Source organism: Acanthochromis polyacanthus, chromosome 5 (genome assembly GCF_021347895.1).
Source record: "Acanthochromis polyacanthus isolate Apoly-LR-REF ecotype Palm Island chromosome 5, KAUST_Apoly_ChrSc, whole genome shotgun sequence".
NCBI classification, from domain to species: Eukaryota; Metazoa; Chordata; class Actinopteri; family Pomacentridae; genus Acanthochromis; species Acanthochromis polyacanthus.
In genome coordinates, this window is record NC_067117.1 from 18460518 (window position 1) to 18478891 (window position 18374).

General features: G+C 39.0%; 1 protein-coding gene across 6 annotated transcripts in view; it reads right to left on the bottom strand.

Moving 5' to 3' along the window:
• cpne5b (copine Vb) overlaps positions 1 to 18374 on the bottom strand; it is a 142261-nt gene that overhangs the window by 83200 nt on the left and 40687 nt on the right. For 5 of the 6 annotated variants that reach the window (XM_022209449.2, XM_051948199.1, XM_051948201.1 and 2 more), the window contains exons 6-8: positions 14056 to 14095; positions 13109 to 13123; positions 10649 to 10725 (exon numbers count right to left, since the gene is read on the bottom strand). In XM_022209449.2, the coding sequence (XP_022065141.1) occupies positions 10649 to 10725; positions 13109 to 13123; positions 14056 to 14095 (132 nt within the window). The remainder of the gene's footprint in view (positions 1 to 10648; positions 10726 to 13108; positions 13124 to 14055; positions 14096 to 18374) is intronic. The other variant, XM_051948198.1, reaches the window with a different exon arrangement.

An 18374-nucleotide genomic window follows, 5' to 3' on the forward strand; every position in this document is an offset into this window, starting at 1 on the left:
CTGACATTGACAAATAATTTCCAACTATTTTCCTACTCTGCTGTAGTAATCTGCAGTGACATTCAGAGAATATCAAAGCTGTAAAAGGCCATGCACTTTTAAACACACCTCCTCTTCATCGCCTCCTGTCAACATTTTCCCGAGCCTTTCCTGTGCTTTTAGTCATGATTGCGTTTTTCGCTCCTCTTGCACTCCTTTCTATCTTTGTGGCACTAATTCAGCTTCATTGCATCTCATTACTCTCAGAATAGGTTGGTGCACATTCTCTTTGATATGCAGTTTGCTGCATATTCTGCATAGCTGCCAATTAGTGGGTAATTCAGTACCACTATAGTTCAATGTTGTGCACAAACCAAGAAATAAATCTACTGTAGTACACTGGAGAGGCTGACTGCAGATAGCAGCGGTGTCTGAGATGCAGTCTGAATGCAGCGAGGGAAAACTGAAGCGAATGACAATAACTCTGCCTGCTTGTCTATCATCTGTTTGTCCCTGAGTCAGCAATTTAACTTCCATCTGCTGCAGCAGAGTTTTTGTTCTGTGGGTATCGGCTGAAAACTGATGTCCACAAAACATAAAAGGTGATTATAGTCGGCTCCAGGATGTCTGTAACTATAAAGGTGTCAGCAGTACTATGACAGAATGTGTTTGTGCAGCTCTGAATCAATAAAGATTAAAAAAAACACAATATGCTCTGACTTTTCATTTAAATGATTTTTGATTGAGGGTTTGAAGTTGGTGGAAAGTCGTGGCTAGGTGGGATGGGTTTGATGTTCCTATTGTTTTTCTTTTACCCTTATGTTGTCTTATTTCTTTGATCATATGCTGTAACTGGGTTTTGTAGCAGACTGTTGATTGTTGTGTAGCTTTCTGTTAGGCTGTGATGAGTGAATATCTTTCAAAATAGGTTTGAATAACGGAGATGAAAAGGTGACATGTGGCCCATGTGGCATTCTATGAGTGTGGCAGTGATTGTGTTAAAAATCAGTGTTTAAGGGCACACATGTTTTTTGGAGAATTGATATAAAATGACCCACATTTTACATTATTTTCTTTTAGACAATACTATGCACCTGCTCAATGATAAGAGCCACACTATCTACTACTTGGGCACAGCTACACGTCAAACCAAACACTAGCATCAGCACACTAATAAGATCACATTGACAGTCCTGCAATGACCATACTAGTATAATGTTTCCCATGTACACAATCCCATTTCAACATTGCTGGCATACTGACATTGGCTAAATGGTGCTAAACAGAAAGCACCAATGATGCTAATGTGAATATGACTAGTTTTGCAGGTATTTGATAAAACTGAAACTTTGACCTAATGATTAGGCTAAATGACAGGTGGCAAATCAAACTGACTACAATTCAGCAAACATGACTGTAATCCATGCAACACACTGAGATTTCTCACATAAAACCACAAACTCTTAGCCTAGCCGCGCTAGACCCAGGTCTGAAGACACAAGGGTCTAGGAACTCTCGACAGGGAGGGAGGCGGGCTAAAAGGTTGTCTTTCAAATCACTCTGCAGCAGTTGGGTAGGTATACAACCAATCAGCGCAACGAATAGGCTGACGTAGTTCCTAGAGCGCTGGAAATCATATCCCGTCGGCATAAGTCCAAATACGTCTTTCTTCTCAATGAAACACTTCAGTGCCGTCCTTTGTTTATCTTTCAAGTTGAATTTTAGCTTCAAATCTTTAAGGGCTGTGGCCAAAGCCGAGTCAAAAGATAACTGTTTATTGTGCGCAGCCATCTTCTTGTCTATCCTTGTTTATATGACTGTTTCCAGTTGTTTCTGTCAAAATCGTCGCGCCTCTGTCGTCACTTAGTTACGCCCGCCTTCTGACTCTACACTTCATGGTGATTCGTCCGGCCAGTTTTAGGAGCATCCAACCTCGAGGCTTACCGAGGGTAACTAGACCCACCCTGGCAGAGAATAAAATTCGTTTCTGTGGGTTGTCTAGTGCGGCTAAGCTAACAAACTCTAGGCATCATAAACAGAATCCAGGTAAAGATCAAAAGAAGACATCATCTGAGAACCATGGATGCAAAATGTAGAGTCGGTTGACACATAGCATGTGTAAACAGAAATATTTCCACACAGTATGTGTAAACTTATGAAAATAAGTATTTTCTGCTGCTGCTTAATTCAAAGTCAAGGTACACCAAATGTAGTCACCAAGGCTAAAAAAAACGATGTCTCTATTGAAACAAAATGGATTATTATAGGCTTTGCAAACTGCTGTTAATGAGATTGTGCCTGTGGCCAAATGTTTTGTGAGTTACTGATAAAATTCTCAAATTGAATTAGAGAGGAATAACAATAGCTTGTCATTATACTTGTCATTTGTTCAAAAAATATATATATTTAAATTATACAGGGAAGCTAGCTGGTGATCAAACTATCTGAATTCACACCTTTCCTTTACTATTGGAAGCAAACTAACAATTGATTTTCAGATTTGTTCTTGCAATGACAGAACTGCAAAAGCGTAAACACTCTGTGTATAATTAATTTCTCACTTACATAAACATTTTTTTGTAGTCATGCCATAACAGAACAGCGGTAAAATACAAGATTGTATTGTGGGGTGTTTATGTAATTGAAGTCGTACTTCTTGTGGTAGTATAATGGCCCATATTTCCCTCTCACAGTGAGATGGTGTTTACTCTAACTGCTGGAAAATGGTTTTGTTTCTCTTTATCTCTGAGACACACAAACACACACACAGGCTTTCTGACCAGCATCTCAATAACAAGCTCTCAAAGTAATTATGACTTACAGAGGAGAAATAAAAAAAACTGTTCACTTTTCCAAAAATGGTTCAGACAAGACCTCGTCTTGTCAAAAATGCAGATATAAGATCCATGTGTGTGAGACTGATTTCCACTCTGATGTGAAGCCATGACTTTACCTGTCTTTAGATGTGTTAGATGAAGGTAGCATAAAGTGGGGAAACATGTAACAATCATGTTTTCATATAGAGTGAATGCAAATTCTAAAACTTGAACTTGATTTTCTCAGTTGGCTGTACATATATGTTGCCTGTAGATTGATTTCTTTATAAAGGACTTTTCTGAGATACCCCACAGGATTTGAGTGCCTTGCCTCATTGCCTCTCGTCTGCTCCCCTATAGAGAGCCAAAAGTGTGCAACAGTGTGCACTCAGTTAGAAATGGAGTTCACTAACGTCCACAAACAAGCAACTCCCAGCACAACAAAGGCTCCAATAGAAACTCTACACAAGCAAAAATATTAAGTTTTATCTACTTTTATTTGATACCCAGCCAGCTTAATGGGAATGTGACCAACATCGGGAAAGGCCCTGTTAATAGATGGATTGACAAAGCAGGGAAGAAGCATTATGATTATTAAACTATAGTCTTGCATGCCCAGATCTATCACCACACTGTTCCTCAGCACTGTAGGCTCAAATATACATAATTTCAAAAATAGTTGGCAGTCAGATTTTAAAAACAGTGTAATTTGGGTTAGTTTATCTATCAACAACTGCTCAGTCATGTTCGGTCTCATGTATTGCACATCATTGTTTCGGCCAATACCCACGATGCTCACTCGAGCCCTATGGAGAACACGTACAATGATGTCAGCAATAACCAGCATTTTTCCAATGTCACACAGAGATCTTTTAAAAAAACAGCAATCAAGAATTACATTTTCAACACATATGTACTGTATCTTGCAGTGACTAAAAAAACTCCATCAAAGCAGCCAGTTTTCCACGCAACTGCTGTGTAAAGTGATGGCTGTAGGAGCAACAGTGCTGAAGTGTCAGTAACTCTTTATACATGGATATATAACCAGTCATCTGCAGTGAGTGCTCAATCATCATCAAATCCTTAAAAATAAAAGCTAGATGATGAAAAGTGAAAAGAAATTTTAAAAAAAAAGGTGTCCACTTGAAAGCACTTGGAAAGAAAATTAATATAATTAAGTACACAAAAGCGGTTAATTAAAATAAGATTAGGTTTATAAATGCAGCTTTGATAAGCCTATTATACTAACAAATGAAAATAATTCTATAAACTGATTTAAAAGTAAATTACATTTTTTTTATTTACATACTTCAGAAGTTAAAGTTTCCCTCTTTTCTTTTTAAGTATCCGTTTACATGTGGGGATTGGTGTATGCATATATTCATGGACACATGCTGTTCAATATATATCTATATCAATGATGTGCTAATAAAGAGAGGAACCACACTGAATTATGAAACACGTGTGACATCCACTTTTAATGCATTTGAGGCCAGTGGCAAGAGAGCATTGCAAAATCTGAGGCAATCATGAAAGAGCACAGCGCCTTTGATGTTCAGATAAAACAAATGTCTTGTTTGGCGGAAGTGCTCTGTTTCTTTCACTCTATTCACACACACGCACACACACACACGCACACACACACACACAATAATTATCTTCATTAACATTTTAGGAAATGGTGAAATCACGTGTAGCATCTTATGAACACATTAAAAGAGGACCATTTATAGTCTAGATAGAAAGTGTAACAGGCAAAGTTGGTGGAAGTTGACATTTTACAGCCGGTCAGAAAAATGATGCAACTAATGGTGACATTAATTATCGCTCCGTTCAACTAAAAGATATGTGACAGAGAGCTAGCCAGCATGCACAATGCACGGCCCTGGAACTGGAGAGATGGAATAGATTTCCTTTTCTTTTGGCTTTGCTGCTCAGATGAAGGAAATTATCTGCCATGACAGACAGCAGTAGGTCTGATATTCTCACCCTAAACTAATCTGAGGCCCAGTTGTCCTCAGAGACTTTTATGCTGAAAAAGTAACATAATCTTCAGCCTAAAAACCTCAACTTTTTAAATGTATTACTGGTCAGCATCTGAAGAATCTGTTTTCTTCAGCTCAACAACATTTTATTCAGTCAAATAAGATCTATGAAATTACTGGCTGTTGACTGCCTCACACTACATCTGCTGAGTCAATGAGTAGGGTGAGATGAGGTTGCCACGGAAACTGATTCCACCCAGAAGTTATCAGGCCCCATACAAATCGCTCAGCTGTACATTTAAGTGCTAATGCTACATCATTTCCTAACAGTGAACACAATAGTTACTTTCAATGTATGCTTGAGGCCATTTGATGACATCAGTAGAGATTTTCATCTGTGACCATTAAAATAAAATCATGGTCGAAACAAAAGAAGTTCCAGCATCACATCAGATTATTAGCATGTGACTCTCATTGTTGGTAGGAAGGAATTTAAAATAACAAAATACATTACATGTAAGGTAAACTGATGTGTCTAAATCTGTATTGTGAGTGAGGCAGGAATTCATTCTTCTCTTTGCTTGTGGCAAAAATATTGTATTAAATTTTTCTACAATAGACATTTCTCAAAGCAGATACTTTGACTTGTCACAGCAGGGAAACGGTGTGTAATTAATTTTGTTCATCATAGCTCAGTTCCATTGAGTCAAGAGTCATTCCAGTGAGACAACACACACACATTTTCTCTTAGATGAGTCTTATACAGCTTAGACAATAATAAATGCTGATTAATTTAAGGTTTAACACAGAAGTGGAAGCCGAATTTCCGTGACACCAATCAGGGACGCCTCCTGACTACAGGCGTCAAATGAAAAAAAAAGCTGAACAACATGGCTCGTACTTTGTGGTTTTCTTGCAATATTGTGGAGCAAGTTGTAATAATAAAGGAAAGAGTTTTTGAGCACAGAAACTTGTTGGAAATATGCAGCAGTTAAGACATTTTCAGTCATTTTCTTTTGCCTGAGAATTCTGTCATGGGTCTGACTGACGAGTTCAACAGAGATCTGATTTCTGCCAAGTTAAGAAACAGCAGCACAACAGCTACATTGTGATTTCTTTTTACTGCTGGAATTTTTTTTAATCGCTGCATTCTGTTGAATTTGGACTTATCCTCTGCTGGATGGTTTGATGTAGTTGGCCAGCTCTGTTTATAGTGACTAAAATAGTCAGGACCTAGAGATCTTCATCTAAGAAGTGAAGAACAGAGACATTTAAAACTGGTTCAACTGAATGAAATGCAGCCTGTGATGCCAGAAAGTGCCTCATTGATCTATGTGGTTTGTGTAACTTTATCAAGGGCAAAACACATTTACGTACACATGCTCAGCTCTGAGCATGTCCATTCATATTCTGCTCTTGCAGTCGTGTAAATACACTGCGGCATGTATACCACATGAGGCAGAGATCTCTCTAGTGGCTGTGTTTGCAGGGCATTTTTTGTATGTTTTATGTGTATTTGTGTGGCCTCAGAGGGAATCTCTAAACGATACAGTGCAGCAAAGAAAAACTAACAAGAGGCTCTGATGCCACAATCTGATAAATTCATTACTAGTCAATGTTAATTAGTGTGTGTCTTACAGTACAATTCATCCCTCTCAAGATTTTGACACCAGAACAGAAAAACTTGTGCAAGCAAGCAGCTTCAAACGGCAAAATCAATGTACAGGGCCACTGCCGACATCAATACTCCCCAAAGCTGGGCTGTGCAGTGATTTTGGCATCATGTGTTACTAATTTAAGGGCAGTAAAACTATGAAAAAAATGTTGTGGGACTCCTACACTTTATTTTTGCACCTGTCGTGCTCAGTCACAGTTCGGCGGAGCTAAAGAAATACAGATATGCTGTGTGTGATCATTTCTGTTGTGCTGTCTATAGTGACCAGTTCTCACTGAAAACCCTGGAACACAACGAGCAAGGCCTTTACTTTTGACATTTTCACCGAATGTGTCTACTGTTTCTTCTATTCAGTCTAACGCCTCTTTTCTGGTGTTTCCCAGCGACTTGTGTTATGTAGAATCCGACAAGCAATTACGGTTTGTTTTGAGCGTTTTCATTGTCGTGTGTGTTTCTGTCCTGCTTTGACTGGCCATTAATGTCACCTTCTGTCGCTCCTCACTAGCTGCACTACCAGGAGCCCTTTTTTTCCGTAATGAAAATCACAATGGCTGCTGCCTCATTAAACAAGCACTAATTTCAAGAACATTAAAGCCATTACAATTAGTCAGATAAAAGAGAGAGCATTCAGGCGCCATTTAAACAAGGTACTGGATCTATGAAATAATAAATGAGACATGCCTGTCACTGAAAATGTGTTTGTGTTCGCATTTGCATGGAGGCTGAGGAAAAAAGAGAAGATGAAAGACTTAATTTAGGTTCATCACACATTTATGTATATTTTCTATGGCTGTAGTATATGTTTAAAAAAACAGTATAAACCTGTTTTGTACTAGTGACATAATTTGTACATTTGGGTGAGAGGAGAAAGTCAGAGATTTTTAGATGAACATTTGTTCCATTTCTTTTCTGCTTGGCACTGGCACATAGCATGTGCAGGTGAAACGAGAAGCAGAGTATTGGTTGTAACATGAAAAGCAAACAAATGTTGTAAAATATTCTCCTAGTGGCTCAGCACAGCTTAGACAAATGTCTTGGCATTCTTAAGCAGAGGAATATAAATCACTATTCATTATACCACAGCAGTAAGAAAACAAACTCCACTGGGGAGCAAATCTACCAGGGCAATGCTCCACTCAGCCACTGTGTGTGTGTGTGTGTGTGTGTGTGTGTGTGTGTGTGTGTGTGTGTGTGTGTGTGTGTGTGTGTGTGTGTGTGTGTGTGTGTGTGTGTGTGTGTGTGTGTGTGTGTGTGTGTGTGTGTGTGTGTGTGTGTGTGTGCTCCTTCTCCACCTCAGTGACTCTTCCTTTAAGAAGATGAAGCAGAGCTGCAGCACAGCTTCTCTAGAAGAAAAGTTGCTGATGCAAATTTTAATTGAAGTCCTCATGAAGCACCAGTCCTCCAGAACCACACTGCTGGTTAATATGTGACAGCGTTTGAATTTGAGGAAAATCTTCAAAACGCCCACTGAAATCACACGCTCATTCATCAAACTGCCGTGTAAGAAATGGAACTGATCCCAATATCTGATTCATGAAACTGTGTCAGTCCAACAGAAATAAACACAGCACACAATGTTCAGTCATTAACAGCCATAGTATGAAAACCGTGTAGCTTAAACTGATTCTCTGCTCCACCAAGAGTTATGCTAGTGTGGTGGCTGTTGACCGTTTCAAAGGCGGGCTTGCCCTACATACGCCATATAGAGCAGAAATAGCAATGTTGTTTCGCATTTTGATTGCGGAGGTTTCAACCATGGGGAGAGCCTTTAAAGAAAGATTAAAGACTGTCATAAGAATAAAATTTGGCAAGCGGTTGTGTTATCTCTCAGCTGCAGAGTGCCTCAAATTAAAAATGAATAATTTGGCAAATGTTCCATTTCCTTTACATACCATAGTTCAGAAAGAAATGGTTTGATATTAAACTTGTAATAACATTATGAAGGTCTATGCTCTCAGTATAGAAGCTCAAGGCACACTTATATTTGCACAGAAAAAGTCTGCTTAAGGAAGTAACATCAGTGGTGCACAAATATCAAGAAGGGGGAGAACACACACACACTGTCAGAAATGTTTTTGCAACAGTTTTGCAACTTTTTCATCATCATGGGTGTGCTGCTTAAGACACCCAGTTCAATCCCTACTGCATATATCTGACATATAAGTATATTTAGCCACACATCCGTGATTGATGACTAAGCCAAATTTCAGGTAGGACCTCTGAAAAATGTGCTGTATCTATATTTTGGCTGTTTTCAGAATCCCTTCCTCAATCAATAATTCACTGCTCTCTATATGCTGACAGCAGGGAGCCTATGCGGCATGGACACATTTGTTTATCCACCGCTGGAAGGGCACAACATAATTGATGGGGCATTTGCTCTATATTGCACGGGATTTTAGACACAGCCTGTGGATTTGTAAGCTGCAGATGTCCACACAGCTGCCTGCAATTGAATCGTTGATACTGAATGCAGGTTGTCACATTACAAAACTGTAGCACGTAGTAGAAACGGAGGAGAAGCCCGGAGAAGAACACCTGTTACAACCCGATTAATGACATTCTTTTATACACACAAGCCCACTGCTGGTGGATACGATTTTAGCATGTGTTTGGTGCTCGGGTCCACAAATGTAGAGACTGTAGATGTGTCTATACCTGGTTCTCTTTAGCCCTGCACAATTATAAAGTAAATGACCAACAGGCAAATCCTCTCTTTTTTACATTCCAATATATACCCAGCAGCCACAACATTAAAACCACCTGTCTAATGTTGTTTGAATCCCACTTGTAGCACCATAATAGGTCTGTTGGGGTGTCCTGGAATGTTTTCAAAGCGGATTTTTTGGGTCCTGTTGGGCCTCTCTGGATCAGGTTTGTTCCAGAGCATTTTGAGATTGTTGAATTCGACTGTGCTCTGAGGAATTTGGAGGCTGGGCCACTGCTTTGGCCATCATCAAGCTATTTTTGGGCTGTTTTTGTATTGTGAAAGAGTATATTGTCCCTCTGGAGAGACCACTGGCGTTAGAAAGTGCCATTATCGTTGTTGGTCTGCAACAATGTTTAGACGGATGGTTTTTGTCAAAGTGACATCCACATGAATGCCAGAACAAATGGTTTCCCAACAAAACATTTTCTTTACACCAAAATACCATTAATTTCATTAATTGTCAGTGGTTTTAATGTTGTTGCTGATTGGCATATAATACTAATCGCATTTAAATTAGAGCTACCTAAATAATACGTTATTTGAGATGCATTTTTCCAATGACGCCTTTAAATCAGGTTGATTATATAAGGATTTACTGAATGATGCCTTCAATCTTCTCTTTTAAATGGCATCTAATGGCAATTAAATTCAATCAATGAATAAATCACTTGAAAATATGTCACACCCTTGACTCCAAAATCAGCTTATTTTTTTTTAAAAATTGTGAATACATGTCCACCAGTCCAAGAAGTTGCCAATAACATCCTTTACATTTTGAAGGTAAATATAAGTATTCAAATGTTTTCTCTTAATGCTCTCCAAGGTGTAATATCAGAAATAGCAATGAGCACTGAATGCAGCACTGAAACGACTTCACCTGGACTCCATAATAGCCCACTGATGATGATGATGGTGGCTGATAGATGTATAAAGACAAATTACAGGATACCCCATTAACACTACATTTTCCTCAGCCAGTGTGAGAGCACAAGCTGAGGAGCAATTTGGGTAATTTGGCTCTGCGCTTCTCCTTTTTCTTTAATAACAATAATTATCTGTGGAAAACATCTGTAGGATGTGTTGTCTCCCTGCCTCCGTCCCTCTCTTTCTTTGTCTGATCAATGTCTTTTCCTCAGATCTGTTTCTAAATTGCTCAAGTTCCTTCTCGTCTTTCTCTTTTCCCTTCTTGTTGCTTCACTTTTTATCTCAACCTCTCGTCCTGTCTCTTACTCAGTTACTTTGCTCCTCAATGAGCATCTCCTTCTGTCTATTTTTACAGGCCTCTGAATCCAAAGAAACCAAGTTTATAAGCTTTATATCTCATATTGTCCGCCCTCGAATGAACTAAGAAATGCACTTACACTGAAATCCAAGGCATTTTTCTCTGTCTTAACTCTCCACTTTGCACAGCATAGTGTTCCTCAATCACATTTGGAGTGGGGACATTGTGTCACCGAGTCAATTAGCTGAAGCTCCTACTCACCCCAGTGGTTTCTCCAGTCGACTGGCTGGTGATCCAACAATCTCACCAAGAGTGCAGAACATCTGACCCAAAAAGTCCTGAGGGAAGGTAGCAGCGAAGAAAAGAATGGATGAAAGGAAGGAGGAAGACATGGTTGTGGACGTGAAATAGAAAGTCAAAAAAAATCAGGGTTTAGTCAGAAATAAAATCTAATCCCAAGAATAATCCATTATTTTATAATTATGTCCTTACACAACAAAACTGCATTCTCAATTACGTTTTGAGGGAAACGTAAACGGTAACGTATTTTTGTGAAAAAAGCAGTATTTTCACCATTTTTGTGACTGTCGTACTGTTGTTCCTCTTCAGAAAACCAATCATATAATAGATGGAGTGGATTTGTCACCATGGCAACTTCAAACATGTTGTGAAAGTTATGTATTTTAACCAAACTTATGTTTTTTGTTTTCCTGAAACTAACCATATAGTTTTGGTGCTGAAACCTAATAAAGTTAAGCCAAAGAACAGTGTGAACCCCAGTGTCCTGGGTGAAACTTCAGTTATGGACTCATGACTCCTCCTCCCTTCCAACCCCTAATGCAGACTGTTTGGCTCTTTGACACCATAAGTGTTTCCACTGATTTGTACGTTTACCTTTTAGGGAATATTTATGTTTCTTTTAATGTGCAAATGATACTGCAGTTTAGCTGTGTAGGAACATCATTTTTGTGAGAAAGGGTTGTCTACTACCACTGGAATTCATGCAAATTAAAATTTGTTTTGTTTCCAGAAGCTTGTTATCTCAGGCTCATTCACATTTGCAGGTTGAACTTTCAACAAATTAGTGTGTACATCCATAATTGTAGTCAGCAAAACAATGATTTATGGTGTGACATCTATCAAAACAACAAAATTAAAGGGAGAAGTGATCTATTAAACTATAGTTAAAATAGTTCTCTTCAATGTGTGACATCATGTCCAGTTTTGGTGTGAAATGTAAAGAAAGTTTGTGGAACGGAACTGAAATGTAGCCTAGAAGGCTATGTCTGCATGATAAGCACGATTTATTGCAGTGGTTCCCAACTGATATCCATTCAGGGTCCAAAATTTCCATTAAAATCAGGTCATGGTCCACACATCGGCCAACTTAACACCCATTCAGTTTATTTTCATTCATCCATTCCACCTGCCAGTAGACTCAAACCTAGAGGCGTCCTGCTGTTGGGAGACAGACCCCACTCCTGTGCAACTATGAAATTTTATTTCAAAAAAATTCAAACTTAAATTAAAGTAAGTACAAGAAAGAAGGAGCTTTGTCGTTAGAAAGAGCAATTAGGACTTAAAACGAACATTAAAAAAAACAAAAAAAAAACGATCCCAGCTGACTTGGGAGGAAGGCAGGGGACACCCTGGACAGGTCACCAGTCTATCACAAGGCTACATATACAGACAATCACACTCACATTCACACCTATGGACAATTCAGAATAATCAGTTAACCTCAGCAGATTTTTGGACTCTGGGAGGCAGTTAGAGAACCTGGAGAAAACTCACGTATGCACAGGAAGAACATGCAAACTCCACAGTACAGCCCCTATTACAACAATCAATAGAAACACTATTTGAAAGGGTAACAAACTTTGAAACATGGCCAGAAACAATAGCCTACTTGTACCAGCTGTGCCTCTGCTTCAAAATAAAAGCGTCAGATATTTCAAAGTATTTTTTCAACCAAAATAATTATGACCCACTCAGAATGTGCCCACAGCCCATTATTGGACCACAACTCACTTGTTGGAAACCACTGCTTTAATGAATTGTAATGGATGACAGACAAATGGGAGAAGATGGAGGTAATCAATCCACTTTGGATGATTGAAACATTATAAACAACAGTGTAGGGCAATGATATAAAGACCTAGTAGAAACAGAGTGACTTAGCTTCAGTTCTAATCATGCCGTTGTCTAGACAAAAGTCTCCCAGCACTGATCAGGTTCATCAGACTCCCAGTTTTTGAGAGGAAAGGCAAATAATCTTGCCATGTATTTAGTTTCAGCAGAGTCTTTTCTGAACTAATCACAGCCAGGATGTGGGACAACGAAAACCAAAAGTTGTTAACTTTGGCCTTGGCAGACAGGGCACACTGAATAATTCATCACTGGGCTGTAGTGTGTTTCACTTCAGTGAGTCTCCATTCTCTTATGCCTACTGAATCCATGAAAGAGCCTGGAGAATCTCATAATCTTGACTGTGTTATAAAAACCACTGAAAGACATAACGGCTAAATATTTCTCTTCACATTATGGCCATTGTGCAGCTCATTGAGACTGCAACAATAGCTAGGAGCTGCACAGATGGCCTAGTTTGGCTTTGAGCTGTTTTATTCTGATCAGTGACACCATCTTTCCTCCTGAGTGGAGGATCATTAATGTGAGACAGCAGCCATGCAGTGTCAGTGTGAGAGAGACGCTGGGACCTACGTTGAGCTCTGCGGGCTTCCAGAAAAGTTGGGCGGCAGCAGCAACAACAATAACAACAGAGCACATCATATACCAAGACACAACACTAAACCTAGCACTCCTAGCACTGCTCAAGATGGCGAAGTGTGAGCAGAAAGAAAACAACATGCTGTGCCAAAACTAAGAGCAGAAGCACGATGCAGGTGGAATTAAAGCAAGAGATGGAAAAAGGCAAACCCCAGTTATCCAAATACATCAAATAATCATCCAGACCGATTATTTTGGTACCAAACATTCGTCAATGCTTTCTGTTACCATAGTTTCCAGTCATGCGAATAAAATCATCTCATGTTTTCCAGGTGAAACTATATAATCATATATTGCTAAAAATGGAAACTAATGGTTAGAAGCATTACATGAGTTTTTCTACTTGTTTGTGCGGCAAGTTATTGCACAGTGTGTGTCACTGCAGTGCCACTACAACAAATAAAAAAATAAGATTATGAAAGACTCAATCATGGACACTATAGGTGAATATATGTATAAACTGCATATTTATAGCACAATTACAACATAGATAACACTTAAGGCCTAAAAAAAAGAAAGAAAACAGTCTGTTTAAAGAGAAAAATAAAGATTTGTATTTGGATACTTTTCTGATCAGGCAATAAAAGGGATTTGCTCTATTCCATCTAGGGGAAAAAACATGCAGCAGGCAACACCCAGTTCAAACAAGCAGAAACAGAAAACCTAAGGATTTCCAACATTTGACCACCGATAAAAGAGGTTGTACCATTTTCAATCATGACAAAACTTTATTAAACCAAGCAAGTTTTTTTGTTGTTTGTTTTTGTTTCCTTTTCTCTCCTTTTCTTTTTCAGACCAATTCAAGCCAATAATTCAGACTGTACTCAAGACTAGCTTCCATTTATCTGTGGTTCAAGAATAAAATAAGTATGTCTACTCACATGTTTGGACAGGTCTGGGCTTTTGGAGTCAACATCATACCTGAAATGAAACAAAATAAAAGCAGAAAAGCTGTTTTTACTTCAAAAACTATGAGGGGACCCTTATCTAAGTGGAGTCATTTTAACTGATGTGCTCTAAAAGAAACAATTTAAAATGAGAACTGGTGATCTGCCATTACTGGAAGGAGAACAAATGTACTCTCAGTACACTGCACTCATCTTGCATCTTTTTGTTTTTGAAGTTAAAGGACATCCAGGGAAGAGAATCAGTCTGACAGTAATTGGGGATAAATTAAAATGAAACTAACCAGTTAAAGCAGGATAACGGAATACAGGAAAGTAAGACCATATTTTGATGTGCTAAACTGAAAACTGCAACGTGGAATGAGGTACTGTAGGTGAGCTTCATGAGGGGAAAAAACATGGAAGGTAATCATATGTGTAAATTCCAAATGAGGCGAGATAAAAGCAACTCAGATCTTGGTACCCTTTCAGATGTTACTATTTGTGGTGTAGAGTAACCGTGGAAAGGTTCAACAAGACCTTTTCCGTACTAATAAGAGGTGGGCCTGAGTGGATTTGCATGTGAAAATAAGGCAATGAAGGTGAGGGAAATAGGGGATATGTCATGTGTCAACATGAACACCTGATGAAACGATGGCTCCTGTTCAACATGAACTCAATCAGGTACAAATGCAGAGTAATATTCTGAATAGAAGCAAATCAGATTTTTTTAAGTCATTTGTAATCTTCAGCTTAAGTATTAATTGAAAGGAAAGATCAAATTATAGGAATTGCTTATTTTTTGTTTGTTTTTTTACAGTGATGGCACTGGATAGGATATAAAGGCGACTAGTGTTAAGGGTCGTTCTGCTGAAAGAAGTTTTAATCAAATGTTTGTTTTTGTGATTCTGAAATTAAATGAATTTCATACATGAAAGAACTGACCAAACTACGACGAAATAAGATGGGAGACATTCTTTGTATCCAGCCTCTTTAAAACTGGCAGTTAAACCTGCAAGTTGGCCAACATCACAGTCCATCTAAAAGAATGATGATGTTATTTTTAAGAATGCTACTTGTCTAAGAAAAAATAGATAGAATGGGGCTTAAAAATCCCTGGGAGACAATCTGACTGTGTGTGTTACAGAAATTAAGTAATCAGCATCAAGATTGGTGCTGCATAGAGGTAAAGTCCTGTGTGCCCCACTGAATTTTTCTGGGTAAAATCTGTGTACAGCAGTCAGTGGCAAGAGACAAATCATTTTACAAACCTATTTGAATTGTGCCATGAATTACAAATATGACATTTGTGAATTTGAATAATCGTTTTGTGAGTCAAGAAAGTCACAGTTTGCTGTAAAGGCAGAAAGGTACTCTCTATGCATTTTTAATACACATCACAAACACAAGGCGGTTACCCTGGCAGTCACCCCGTTCTTCCAGAATGAGTGAAAAAGTACCTCACAGTTTCACGCTTCAATTCAATTCCGGCCAGTTCATGTTAGCTTTATTTATATAGTGTCAAACCATAACATAAGTTATCTTAAGGCACTTCACAGAGTAACGTAAAGACCTTACAGTAATATATTATAGAGAGAAACTAAGATTTCCTTTAAGCAGCTTGTGTCATGATGAAAGTGTTATGGAAAATTTTATTAGGCTCTACCCAGTCCGATTTTTACAGAAAAGTGGCCAGTGTGTTACATCAGGCATGAGGTCACCATGTTCAGTTTCTGTCAAATTTAAAAGAAAGCCTTGCGTGCACAAAAGGGAATTATGTCACAAGACTAATTATTAGGGGCTCGGGCATGAAATGCCAGAGGCCCTATTGCTCTCCCGCCGGGCTTCTTATTAGGGGCTCGGGCATGAAATGCCAGAGGCCCTATTGCTCTCTCTCTGGGCTTCTTATTATTCTTCTTCTTCCGCCTAAAACTTTGGCTCGCTACTCCTCCCAGGGCTTTGAGAAATCACACACAAATTATATATCAGCTTGTGTGGTTTTGTCGGGAATCGATGGCTATCTATTTTCTAAGACATTCATTCATATTTGCCAGAGTTATGAGCAAAAAACTGCATTAATTTTCCACATACACATGAATGGGATTACTGAATCACTCAGAGTGAAGACTCACCTGTTTTCACAACGCCACTGCTTCGCCATACTTTCACCTAGAAACGTCATTTAACCATCAAAACGTAGTGATTTCTCTTGTCTACGCAGGGATGTATTTTATGTCAAGCTGACATTTACAGTTTTTGCTCAGTGAGTCCTCAAAAAAGTGAAAATTCTCAAAATCTGCTCTCTTTAGAGTGTGTCACGTGACTCCGCAGAGTGCAGGAGAGATGCAAAATCCGCCTAAAACTTTCACGATTGAATCGCTCTCACGACCAAACCATAAATGCTAGGGAAATGAAATTCGCCCAGATTGTAGACAATTTTCCTGGGATTCAAATGAATCCAAGTTTGAAGACCTTGCTCTTTTTGAAGTGAAATGACAGGCAGCAGTTTACAGCAAAGTCGCACCGTTCTCTCCATAGGCGCCCATGCAAACTGAATCATCTGGCTCATGGAGGGAGAGTGTTTTTAAAATCGCCGGCGCTCGGTCATTTCTCACAATATCTGGAAAATAATTACATTTCTGGTTAGCCACAGGCTTGCTCTCGCTAACGGTCATCTCACTTTTCAGCTGGGATTAATGGTTATTCCGTAATTACCGACAGAACGCGACGTTGCGCTCCCGTTAACAAACACTGCTGTAAGCAGCATGTCTGCCACTCAATAAGTTTTACACATAAACATGAATGGGATTACTGAATCACTAAGAGTGAAGACTCACCTGTTTTCACAACGCCACTGCTTCGCCATACTTTAACCTAGAAACGTCATCTAACCATCAAAACGTAGTGATTTTTCTTGTCTACGCAGGGATGTATTTCATGTGATGCTGACATTTACAGTTTTTGCTCAGTGAGTCCTCAAAAAAGTGAAAATTCCGCTCGGTCATTTCTCACAATATCTGGAAAATAATTACATTTCTGGTTAGCCACAGGCTTGCTCTCGCTAACGGTCATCTCACTTTTCAGCTGGGATTAATGGTTATTCCGTAATTACCGACAGAACGCGACGTTGCGCTCCCGTTAACAAACACTGCTGTAAGCAGCATGTCTGTCACTCAATAAGTTTTACACATAAACATGAATGGGATTACTGAATCACTAAGAGTGAAGACTCACCTGTTTCCACAACGCCACTGCTTCGCCATACTTTAACCTAGAAACGTCATCTAACCATCAAAACGTAGTGATTTTTCTTGTCTACGCAGGGATGTATTTCATGTGATGCTGACATTTACAGTTTTTGCTCAGTGAGTCCTCAAAAAAGTGAAAATTCTCAAAATCTGCTCTCTCTAGAGTGTGTAACGTGACTTTGTAGAGTGGAGCAGAGATGCAAAATCCGCCTAAAACTTTCACGATTGAATCACTCTCACGACCAAACCATAAATGCTAGGGAAATGAAATTGGCCAAGATTGTAGACAATTTTCCTGGGATTCAAATGAATCCAAGTTTGAAGACCTTGCTGTTTTTGAAGTGAAATGAAAGGCAGCAGTTTACAGCAAAGTCGCACCGTTATCTCCATAGGCGCCCATGCAAACTGAATCATCTGGATCATGGAGGGAGAGTGTTTCTAAAATCGCCGGGGCTCGGTGATTTCTAACAATATCTGGAAAATAATTAGATTTCTGGTTAGCCACAGGCTTCCTCTCGTTCACGGTCATCTCACTTTTAAGCTGGGATTAACGGTTATTCCGTAATTACTGACAGAACGCGAAATCGCGCCGTGCTGAGAACCAGGAAGTAAAACTAACACTTGAAATGGGGCAAGATATGCTTGGCAGTATCAGTCACTGATAGGTGAATGGAGTGGACGCTCGGTTTTGGTGGGAGCGCCAGGGGTTGAAATCACGGTTGTGATTTTTTTCCTGCAGATCTTCCATTTTTTCTCTAAGTCATGTTTTATGACGTGGTTCGTCAGAATTTGACCTACACACTTCATTTTAGTCTTAAAAACACCCAAATCTCGTCTTTTCAGGCATGTATATATATATTGTGATGCTGGGATCTATGCTTTTCAATACATAATTTCACCTACACACTTCATTTAGTCTTAAAAAAAACAAGCTCTTGTTTTCAGCCATGGATATATTGTGATGGTGAGATTTATGGTTTCTAATACAGAAGCATCAAAAAAAACCCTGTCTTGAGCAACAAACAAACAAAAAAAACCCTTTCAGGAGATGTGGTACAGTGGAACAGA